The sequence below is a fragment of the Watersipora subatra genome, chromosome 3 (assembly GCF_963576615.1).
Source record: "Watersipora subatra chromosome 3, tzWatSuba1.1, whole genome shotgun sequence".
Taxonomy (NCBI): domain Eukaryota; kingdom Metazoa; phylum Bryozoa; class Gymnolaemata; order Cheilostomatida; family Watersiporidae; genus Watersipora; species Watersipora subatra.
Genome location: NC_088710.1, coordinates 66,506,426 through 66,519,197, shown reverse-complemented (window position 1 = coordinate 66,519,197; position 12,772 = coordinate 66,506,426). Strand labels below are relative to the sequence as shown.

The 12,772-nt window shown below is 35.4% G+C and overlaps 1 protein-coding gene across 1 annotated transcript in view; it reads left to right on the top strand.

Moving 5' to 3' along the window:
* The window catches only part of LOC137390900 (MAM and LDL-receptor class A domain-containing protein 2-like), a 150,108-nt gene that overhangs the window by 17,429 nt on the left and 119,907 nt on the right, over positions 1 to 12,772 (top strand). The window contains exons 27-31 of the mRNA XM_068077215.1: positions 711 to 866; positions 1,158 to 1,426; positions 1,903 to 1,987; positions 11,586 to 11,798; positions 12,451 to 12,734. Coding sequence (XP_067933316.1) covers positions 711 to 866; positions 1,158 to 1,426; positions 1,903 to 1,987; positions 11,586 to 11,798; positions 12,451 to 12,734 — 1,007 coding nt within the window. The remainder of the gene's footprint in view (positions 1 to 710; positions 867 to 1,157; positions 1,427 to 1,902; positions 1,988 to 11,585; positions 11,799 to 12,450; positions 12,735 to 12,772) is intronic.

The window sequence follows — 12,772 nt, the reverse complement described above, 5'->3', positions numbered from 1 at the left end:
CATGTGTATATACTCCTAGTCCATACTCATGTGTATATACTCCTAGTCTATACACATGTGTATATACTCCTAGTCTATACTCATGTGTATATACTACTAGTCTATACTCATGTGTATATACTCCTAGTCTATACTCATGTGTATATACTCCTAGTTTATACTCATGTGTATATACTCCTAGTCTATACACATGTGTATATACTAGGAGAAAAAATGCGTCACAGAGAAGAGCTCAAAGCAGCACGAAAAGTGCGGCTTAGCTCATCTGATACTTTGATGAATGATGACTACCAATGTCCACATTGCAATCGTCAATGCAGAGCAATGATCGGACTACGGAGCCATCTTAAAACACACCAAACACATAGATAAAGCAAGCAGACATCTTACTCTAAAGAGAGGGATTGCAATGTGAGAGAGAGAGAGAGTTTATACTCATGTGTATATACTCCTAGTCCATACTCATGTGTATATACTCCTAGTCTATACACATGTGTATATACTCCTAGTCTATACTCATGTATATATACTCCTAGTCTATACTCATGTGTATATACATCTATAGATAATCTAAAAGGTCAAACTCATCAAGAATTATATACTCATCTATACTAAGATGTATATAATCCTTGTCCATATCAATATGACTTGATGTTGATAATACCCTCCCATTTCTACTTATCCCATAACTCTTGCCTACATTTTATTAGCATCCACAGGCGACTGCACTTTTGACACAAATCTTTGTGGCTGGAGAAATGGCAGAAATGGGAAAGAAGACGTGTTTGACTGGACACGCAACAAGGGTGTCACAACCTCCGGAGGTACAGGACCAACTGCAGACCACACAACTGGTTCTAGCGCGGGTAAGAATTAGTATGCACAAGTTGGAATGTATGGGTTTATTCAATGTCAGTGTTTATAAAAGGTGACTCGCTTACGTGGATCTCCCCTTGAAACCTGTCTTATTAATGTAATACATTCCTGTTAGTAGCTTATATTTACGACTAGGCAAATCTTAGTGTGTAAATTTTAGGCGGTGGAGGACAACTACTCATGATAGTTTACGGCTATTAGCTCTCCTGACGAAATATGACTTACCTGTATTTAGTAGCTTATTTGAGTGCTGATATCAAGCTTTATACTAATGTTTGCAGGCGCTTACGTGTATATTGAGACAAGTTCTCCGAGGAAAGCTGACGATAATGCTCTCTTGATCTCACCCTCTTTCCAATCAGGAAAAGATCGCTGCCTCACCTTTTGGTACCATATGTTTGGCACTGGAATAGGAACCCTCAGCGTTCGTGTCGATGCTCCAAACAGCCAGAAATCTTCTATCCTCTGGTCATTGTCGGGCAATAAAGGGAATAGGTGGCTCAGAGCCACTGTGCCTATTTCGAAGGCTGATTGGACAGCAGATTACCAGGTAAGCTCGGATTGGAGGTCAATCCTGATTGTCTGTTCATTGGGTTTATTTATTCATAGACATTTAGAGACGATACAATTGCTTACCCAGTAAACCACACTCAGTGTTGTCTATTAAAGTACAAGTAAAAATACACTCTGATCTTCAAGTCCTGCGGCTTCTCAACAAAATTGCTCAAGTTTACAGTAACAAAAATTATATGAAATATTTCTTCGTAAAAACAACTTTATCATAAAAAGAGAGCCAGAAAGTTTTGTGATTTTAAATCACCAGTCAAATAAGCTGAATACAATGTTGAGTTCGAAGCGGATTTAGACACTTTTTAATGACCAAACGTGTTTATCAAGATACCTCTCCTAATTTAGATGTAGAGTATATATGGTCTTTACAACTCTAGAAGGTTTTTTAAAGATGCATACAGTCAGTAGCTATAATTTCATTAAATTATTTCAATATCAATTGCATCATGATTTTAGATCAACTTTTTGGGAAAAGTTGGTAAGCCTGTGGTCAGTGACATCGCATTGGATGATGTGCTGGTGGAGGATAAAAGCTGTCCAAGTGAGTATTTGAATTCATTTATAACAATTAGAGTTAATCTTTAGAACCTGACACTTTTCTAGTAAGCTGACTGCTAACTCTTATATATTATGACTAGCTGTCAGAGGTGTAGTGACTAGCTGTCAGAGGTGTAGTGACTAGCTGTCAGAGGTGTAGTGACTAGCTGTCAGAGGTGTAGTGACTAGCTGTCAGAGGTGTAGTGACTAGTTGTCAGAGGTGAAGTGATTAGATGTCAGAGCTGTTATGAATAACTGTCAGAGGTTTATGACTAGCTGTCAGAAGTGTTTTGTCTAGCTGTCAGAGGTGTTATGACTAGCCATCAGAGGTGTTATGACTAGCTGTTAGAGGTGTAGTGATTAGCTGTCAGAGGTGCTATGACTAGCTGTCAGACGAGTTATGACTAGCTGTCAGAGGTGTAGTGACTAGCTGCCAGAGGTGTTTTGTATAGCTGTCAGAGGTGTTATGACTAGCTGTCAGGGGTGTAGTAACTAACTGTCAGAGGTGTAATGACTAGCTGTCAGAGGTGTAGTGACTAGCTGTCAGAGGTGTAGTGATTAGATGTCAGAGGTGTTATGAATAACTGTCAGATGTGTTTTTTCTAGCTGTCAAAGGTGTTATGACTAGCTGTCAGAAGTATTTTGTCTAGCTGTCAAAGATATTATGACTAGCCGTCAGAGGTGCTATGACTAGTTGTCAGAGGCGTAATGACTAGCTGTCAGAGGTGTAGTGAGGAAAACCGCAAAGTGCTAAAGCTCTTCTTCTGACAGCATACTCGTTTAAATATACAAAACCATCATTTACATTCATGTCTAATGATAATCCGTGTCTAATGATAATCTATGTCTAGCGTTAATCCATGTCATAATGATAATCCTTGTCTTATGATAGTCTATGTCTAATGATAATAGTTTGGAAATAACGTTTTTCTGTAAATTAGCTTTCAATGAATATAGGCACTATTATTAATATTTGGACAGACAGGTTTTCAAACATATCTATACTAGATGAAGGTCTGGTGTTGCTCGGGTAATAAAAAGCTCTGTGCAAAAACCTATTTTTATTTAACAAGTACAACATATACCATTCAAACTTTTCAACTTCATATAATGAGAAAAGTGTTTTTGTGCAGTTCACATACATTGAGAGAAAAAATAAACAGTGAGTGCATGGTAGTGTGTGTGTATAAAGAATGTTCCTGTTGCAGCAGAAGCTCGTTGTATTCAAAGTTTTGATGGACGGTACTGGTACCTCTTGATACTGGTACAAACATAAAAATGAGATATCAGACCTTTTTTGTCCGATGCTTAGTCTGACTGAACAGAGAGAATGTAGAGACAATTCCTACTCCAGATAATTCAATTTTCTGTGTGAAAAGTGCTTAGCTTTTACAGATTTACCAAAACCGGAAGTATGAGTGTAGGAGCACATTGAAATTGAAACGGCACTATTGAAAATTACAAATATAAAAAAGAATAATGGATTTTGAAATGGCTTTTAAAAATAGTTTCAAAAGAAGATCAAATGTCAAAGGTAATATTAATTTATATTAAAACATACGTGTTTATATAGATTCATCACTTTAAAGTATTGATGTGAAATGTAGACTTTCTGGCAATAATATCTAACATGAAGCTGCTAAGTATGGACAATATTATCCTGTTGAACATCATTATCCCCTGAGGTATATTTAGATGGTGTATCCTTTTATACACCCTGATGTACATTTAGATGGTGTATTATTTTATACACCCTGATGTATGTTTAGATGGTGTATCCTTTTATACACCCTGAGGTATGTTTAGATGGTGTACCCTTTTATACACTCTGAGATATGTTTAGATGGTGTATCCTTTTATACACCCTGATGTGTGTTTAGATGGTGTATCCTTTTATACACCCTGATGTAGGGTATATTTAGATAGTCTATCCTTTTATACACCCTGAGGTATGTTTAGATGGTGTATTCCTTTATACACCCTGAGGTATGTTTAGATGGTGCATCCTTTTATACACCCTGATGTATATTTAGATAGTCTATCCTTTTATACACCCTGAGGTATGTTTAGATGGTGTACCCTTTTATACACCCTGATGTATATTTAGATAGTCTATCCTTTTATACACCCTGAGGTATGTTTAGATGGTGTATCCTTTTATACACTCTGAGGTATATTTAGATGGTTTATCCTTTTATACACCCTAAGGTATATTTAGATGGTGTATCCTTTTATACACTTTGAGGTATATTTAGAAGGTGCATCCTTTTATACAGCCTAAGGTATATTTAGATGGTGTATTTTTTTATACACTTTGAGGTATATTTAGATGGGGTATCCTTTTATACACTCTGAGGTATATTTAGATGGTGTATCCTTTTATACACCCTGAGGTATGTTTAGATAGTGTATCCTTTTATACACTCTGAGGTATGTTTAGATGGTGTATCCTTTTATACACCCTGATGTATATTTAGATGGTGTATTATTTTATACACCCTGAGGTATGTTTAGATGGTGTATCCTTTTATACACCCTGATGTGTGTTTAGATGGTGTATCCTTTTATACACCCTGAGGTATGTTTAGATGGTGTATTCCTTTATACACCCTGATGTGTGTTTAGATGGTGTATCCTTTTATACACCCTGATGTAGGGTATATTTAGATAGTTTATCCTTTTATACACCCTGAGGTATGTTTAGATGGTGTATCCTTTTATACACCCTGAGGTATGTTTAGATAGTGTATCCTTTTATACACTCTGAGGTATGTTTAGATGGTGTATCCTTTTATACACTCTGAGGTATATTTAGATGGTTTATCCTTTTATACACCCTAAGGTATATTTAGATGGTGTATCCTTTTATACACTTTGAGGTATATTTAGAAGGTGCATCCTTTTATACAGCCTAAGGTATATTTAGATGGTGTATTTTTTTATACACTTTGAGGTATATTTAGATGGGGTATCCTTTTATACACTCTGAGGTATATTTAGATGGTGTATCCTTTTATACACCCTGAGGTATGTTTAGATAGTGTATCCTTTTATACACTCTGAGGTATGTTTAGATGGTGTATCCTTTTATACACCCTGATGTATATTTAGATGGTGTATTATTTTATACACCCTGAGGTATGTTTAGATGGTGTACCCTTTTATACACTCTGAGATATGTTTAGATGGTGTATCCTTTTATACACCCTGATGTATATTTAGATAGTCTATCCTTTTATACACTCTGAGGTATGTTTAGATGGTGTATTCCTTTATACACCCTGATGTACATTTAGATGGTGTATTATTTTATACACCCTGAGGTATGTTTAGATGGTGTACCCTTTTATACACTCTGAGATATGTTTAGATGGTGTATCCTTTTATACACCCTGATGTGTGTTTAGATGGTGTATCCTTTTATACACCCTGATGTAGGGTATATTTAGATAGTCTATCCTTTTATACACCCTGAGGTATGTTTAGATGGTGTATTCCTTTATACACCCTGATGTGTGTTTAGATGGTGTATCCTTTTATACACCCTGAGGTATGTTTAGATAGTCTATCCTTTTATACACTCTGAGGTATGTTTAGATGGTTTATCCTTTTATACACTCTGAGGTATGTTTAGATGGTGTATCCTTTTATACACCCTGAGGTATGTTTAGATGGTGTATCCTTTTATACACCCTGAGGTATGTTTAGATGGTGTACCCTTTTATACACTCTGAGGTATGTTTAGATGGTGTACCCTTTTATACACTCTGAGGTATGTTTAGATGGTGTACCCTTTTATACACTCTGAGGTATGTTTAGATGGTGTACCCTTTTATACACTCTGAGATATGTTTAGATGGTGTACCCTTTTATACACCCTGAGATATGTTTAGATGGTGTACCCTTTTATACACCCTGAGGTATGTTTAGATGGTGTACCCTTTTATACACTCTGAGGTATGTTTAGATGGTGTATCCTTTTATACACCCTGAGGTATGTTTAGATGGTGTATCCTTTTATACACTCTGAGGTATGTTTAGATAGTGTATCCTTTTATACACCCTGAGGTATGTTTAGATAGTCTATCCTTTTATACACTCTGAGGTATGTTTAGATGGTTTATCCTTTTATACACTCTGAGGTATGTTTAGATGGTGTATCCTTTTATACACCCTGAGGTATGTTTAGATGGTCTATCCTTTTATACACCCTGAGGTATGTTTAGATAGTGTATCCTTTTATACACTCTGAGGTATGTTTAGATGGTGTATTCCTTTATACACCCTGAGGTATGTTTAGATGGTGTATCCTTTTATACACCCTGAGGTATGTTTAGATGGTCTATCCTTTTATACACCCTGAGGTATGTTTAGATAGTGTATCCTTTTATACACTTTGAGGTATGTTTAGATGGTGTATCCTTTTATACACCCTGATGTACATTTAGATGGTGTATCCTTTTATACACTCTGAGGTATGTTTAGATGGTGTATCCTTTTATACACCCTGAGGTATGTTTAGATGGTGTATCCTTTTATACACCCTGAGGTATATTTAGATAGTCTATCCTTTTATACACCCTGAGGTATGTTTAGATAGTGTATCCTTTTATACACTTTGAGGTATGTTTAGATAGTGTATCCTTTTATACACCCTGATGTACATTTAGATGGTGTATCCTTTTATACACTCTGAGGTATGTTTAGATGGTGTATCCTTTTATACACCCTGAGGTATGTTTAGATGGTGTATTCCTTTATACACCCTGATGTGTGTTTAGATGGTGTATCCTTTTATACACCCTGAGGTATGTTTAGATAGTCTATCCTTTTATACACTCTGAGGTATGTTTAGATGGTTTATCCTTTTATACACTCTGAGGTATGTTTAGATGGTGTATCCTTTTATACACCCTGAGGTATGTTTAGATGGTCTATCCTTTTATACACCCTGAGGTATGTTTAGATAGTGTATCCTTTTATACACTTTGAGGTATGTTTAGATGGTGTATCCTTTTATACACCCTGATGTACATTTAGATGGTGTATCCTTTTATACACTCTGAGGTATGTTTAGATGGTGTATCCTTTTATACACCCTGAGGTATGTTTAGATGGTGTATCCTTTTATACACCCTGAGGTATGTTTAGATGGTGTACCCTTTTATACACTCTGAGGTATGTTTAGATGGTTTATCCTTTTATACACTCTGAGGTATGTTTAGATGGTGTATCCTTTTATACACCCTGAGGTATGTTTAGATAGTGTATCCTTTTATACACTCTGAGGTATGTTTAGATGGTGTGTCCTTTTATACACTCTGAGGTATGTTTAGATGGTGTATCCTTTTATACACCCTGAGGTATGTTTAGATGGTGTATCCTTTTATACACCCTGAGGTATGTTTAGATGGTGTACCCTTTTATACACTCTGAGGTATGTTTAGATGGTGTATCCTTTTATACACTCTGAGGTATGTTTAGATGGTGTATCCTTTTATACACCCTGAGGTATATTTAGATGGTGTATCCTTTTATACACCCTGAGGTATATTTAGATGGTGTATCCTTTTATACACTCTGAGGTATATTTAGATAGTCTATCCTTTTATACACCCTGAGGTATGTTTAGATAGTGTATCCTTTTATACACCCTGAGGTATGTTTAGATGGTGTATCCTTTTATACACTCTGAGGTATGTTTAGATGGTGTATCCTTTTATACACCCTGAGGTATGTTTAGATGGTGTATCCTTTTATACACCCTGAGGTATATTTAGATGGTGTATCCTTTTATACACTCTGAGGTATGTTTAGATGGTTTATCCTTTTATACACCCTAAGGTATATTTAGATGGTTTATCCTTTTATACACCCTAAGGTATATTTAGATGGTGTATCCTTTTATACACTTTGAGGTATATTTAGAAGGTGCATCCTTTTATACAGCCTAAGGTATATTTAGATGGTGTATTTTTTTATACACTTTGAGGTATATTTAGATGGGGTATCCTTTTATACACTCTGAGGTATATTTAGATGGTGTATCCTTTTATACACCCTGATGTATGTTTAGATAGTGTATCCTTTTATACACTCTGAGGTATGTTTAGATGGTGTATCCTTTTATACACCCTGATGTATATTTAGATGGTGTATTATTTTATACACCCTGAGGTATGTTTAGATGGTGTACCCTTTTATACACTCTGAGATATGTTTAGATGGTGTATCCTTTTATACACCCTGATGTATATTTAGATAGTCTATCCTTTTATACACTCTGAGGTATGTTTAGATGGTGTATTCCTTTATACACCCTGATGTACATTTAGATGGTGTATTATTTTATACACCCTGAGGTATGTTTAGATGGTGTACCCTTTTATACACTCTGAGATATGTTTAGATGGTGTATCCTTTTATACACCCTGATGTGTGTTTAGATGGTGTATCCTTTTATACACCCTGATGTAGGGTATATTTAGATAGTCTATCCTTTTATACACCCTGAGGTATGTTTAGATGGTGTATTCCTTTATACACCCTGATGTGTGTTTAGATGGTGTATCCTTTTATACACCCTGAGGTATGTTTAGATAGTCTATCCTTTTATACACTCTGAGGTATGTTTAGATGGTTTATCCTTTTATACACTCTGAGGTATGTTTAGATGGTGTATCCTTTTATACACCCTGAGGTATGTTTAGATGGTGTATCCTTTTATACACTCTGAGGTATGTTTAGATGGTGTATCCTTTTATACACCCTGAGGTATATTTAGATGGTGTATCCTTTTATACACCCTGAGGTATGTTTAGATAGTGTATCCTTTTATACACTCTGAGGTATGTTTAGATGGTGTGTCCTTTTATACACTCTGAGGTATGTTTAGATGGTGTATCCTTTTATACACCCTGAGGTATGTTTAGATGGTGTATCCTTTTATACACTCTGAGGTATGTTTAGATAGTGTATCCTTTTATACACCCTGATGTGTGTTTAGATGGTGTATCCTTTTATACACTCTGAGGTATGTTTAGATAGTGTATCCTTTTATACACCCTGAGGTATGTTTAGATGGTGTATCCTTTTATACACCCTGAGGTATGTTTAGATAGTCTATCCTTTTATACACCCTGAGGTATGTTTAGATAGTCTATCCTTTTATACACTCTGAGGTATGTTTAGATGGTTTATCCTTTTATACACTCTGAGGTATGTTTAGATGGTGTATCCTTTTATACACCCTGAGGTATGTTTAGATGGTGTATCCTTTTATACACTCTGAGGTATGTTTAGATAGTGTATCCTTTTATACACCCTGAGGTATGTTTAGATGGTGTGTCCTTTTATACACTCTGAGGTATATTTAGATGGTTTATCCTTTTATACACCCTAAGGTATGTTTAGATGGTGTATCCTTTTATACACTCTGAGGTATGTTTAGATAGTGTATCCTTTTATACACCCTGAGGTATATTTAGATAGTGTATCCTTTTATACACTCTGAGGTATGTTTAGATGGTGTGTCCTTTTATACACTCTGAGGTATATTTAGATGGTTTATCCTTTTATACACCCTGAGGTATATTTAGATAGTGTATCCTTTTATACACTCTGAGGTATGTTTAGATGGTGTGTCCTTTTATACACTCTGAGGTATATTTAGATGGTTTATCCTTTTATACACCCTAAGGTATATTTAGATGGTGTATCCTTTTATACACTTTGAGGTATATTTAGAAGGTGCATCCTTTTATACAGCCTAAGGTATATTTAGATGGTGTATTTTTTATACACTTTGAGGTATATTTAGATGGGGTATCCTTTTATACACTCTGAGGTATATTTAGATGGTGTATCCTTTTATACACCCTGAGGTATATTTAGATGGTGTATCCTTTTATACACTCTGAGGTATGTTTAGATGGTGTACCCTTTTATACACTCTGAGGTATGTTTAGATGGTGTATCCTTTTATACACCCTGATGTATATTTAGATGGTGTATTATTTTATACACCCTGAGGTATGTTTAGATGGTGTACCCTTTTATACACTCTGAGATATGTTTAGATGGTGTATCCTTTTATACACCCTGAGGTATATTTAGATGGTGTATCCTTTTATACACCCTGAGGTATGTTTAGATAGTGTATCCTTTTATACACTCTGAGGTATGTTTAGATGGTGTACCCTTTTATACACTCTGAGGTATGTTTAGATGGTGTATCCTTTTATACACCCTGATGTATATTTAGATGGTGTATTATTTTATACACCCTGAGGTATGTTTAGATGGTGTATCCTTTTATACACCCTGAGGTATGTTTAGATGGTGTATCCTTTTATACACCCTGAGGTATGTTTAGATGGTGTATCCTTTTATACACCCTGATGTATATTTAGATGGTGTATTATTTTATACACCCTGAGGTATGTTTAGATGGTGTACCCTTTTATACACTCTGAGATATGTTTAGATGGTGTATCCTTTTATACACCCTGATGTATATTTAGATAGTCTATCCTTTTATACACTCTGAGGTATGTTTAGATGGTGTATTCCTTTATACACCCTGATGTACATTTAGATGGTGTATTATTTTATACACCCTGAGGTATGTTTAGATGGTGTACCCTTTTATACACTCTGAGATATGTTTAGATGGTGTATCCTTTTATACACCCTGATGTGTGTTTAGATGGTGTATCCTTTTATACACCCTGATGTAGGGTATATTTAGATAGTCTATCCTTTTATACACCCTGAGGTATGTTTAGATGGTGTATTCCTTTATACACCCTGATGTGTGTTTAGATGGTGTATCCTTTTATACACCCTGATGTAGGGTATATTTAGATAGTCTATCCTTTTATACACCCTGAGGTATGTTTAGATGGTGTATCCTTTTATACACTCTGAGGTATGTTTAGATAGTGTATCCTTTTATACACTCTGAGGTATGTTTAGATGGTGTGTCCTTTTATACACCCTGAGGTATATTTAGATGGTTTATCCTTTTATACACCCTAAGGTATATTTAGATGGTGTATCCTTTTATACACTTTGAGGTATATTTAGAAGGTGCATCCTTTTATACAGCCTAAGGTATATTTAGATGGTGTATTTTTTTATACACTTTGAGGTATATTTAGATGGGGTATCCTTTTATACACTCTGAGGTATATTTAGATGGTGTATCCTTTTATACATCCTGAGGTATATTTAGATGGTGTATCCTTTTATATACCCTGAGGTATATTTAGATAGTGTATCCTATATGTATTTACTCCTTATCTATGCTAACATGTATATACCCCTCATCTATACTAATATGTATATCTTCATTATTTTTTTGTACGCCCTGAGGTATATTTAAATGGTGTAGATATAAACCTGGCTCAGAGTTACTATAGTATATAACATACACAAGCAGGTTTAAGAGAGTAGCAATAGTACAGTGAGAGTTTTATATATCTAATCAAGTGTCCGAACTCTGACACTTTCAGCTAATGTTAATAATCTGTCTATTATTCCATTTCAACTGAGCCTCAGCAGTAACCACAACTAATGTCGGCATACAACTCCAATTTTAGTCACACCGAGCGACGCTGCCATAACTACAACCACTTCCAAACCTCCAACAACCACAGCTAGTAAGGCGCCAACTACAATAATTGCTTCAACTGCTTCACCATTTGGTAACATCAACTGTAACTTTGACAAGGGCCTGTGTGGTTGGGTACAGGATCGTAAAGACAAATTTGATTGGAAGTCTCTCAATAAACCTACATCTACATCGAAAACAGGTATGTAATGGTGTGAGATGCTGTTGGTGGTACTATGTATGCCTATTATAGTGATGTGTAGTGTTATAACGTACCGTAGGTTGTACTATAACATACTGTATGTTGTACTATAGCATACTCTATGTTGTACTATAGGATATTATATATTTTACTCTAGGTTATTGTATGTTGTACTATAGCATACTGTATGTTGTACTATAGCATACTGTATGTTGTACAATAGCATACTGTATGTTGCACTATAGCATACTGTATGTTGTACCATTAAATACTATAAGTAACACCCAAACTATTGCATTTAGCTCCATAGAATACTATATGAAGTACTAGATGATACTAGGATATTGTATGCTGTACTAGAGCATACTGCATGTTGCACTATAATATGTTGCCTGTAGTATTATCAGATATACTATGGTGTACTATAGCGTACTGTATGGTGTGCAATAGGATGAAGTAGTAAAAATTATCGTATAATAATATATAGTATAATAATATATAGTATAATAATATATAGTATAATAATATATAGTATAATAATATTGTATATTGGACTACTATAAGATGCTGAATGTAGTATTGTAGAGTACTCTGTGTTGTATCATTGAATACTGTATATAGTATTATAAGGTATGCATTTCTCTCGTTATAGGGCCGAGCGCTGACCACACCTCAGGCAAAGGAAAATACCTCTACATAGAGACAAGTTCACCAAGAAAGAGAAACGATAGAGCTACTTTGAACTACCAGTTCCCTAAACCCATTAGCACAGGATGTTTCTCTATGTACTACCACATGTATGGGTCTAATGTGGGCACACTGCAAGTGACAGGTAGAGATGCCACTGGAAAACTCGCAACACTCTGGAGAAAATCACGGACTCAGGGCAACAAATGGCTCAAGATGTCAATATCCATCTCTAAAAAGATTAGCAAGGTCCGCACATATATGACACGTGTTTGGCGTTTTGTGTA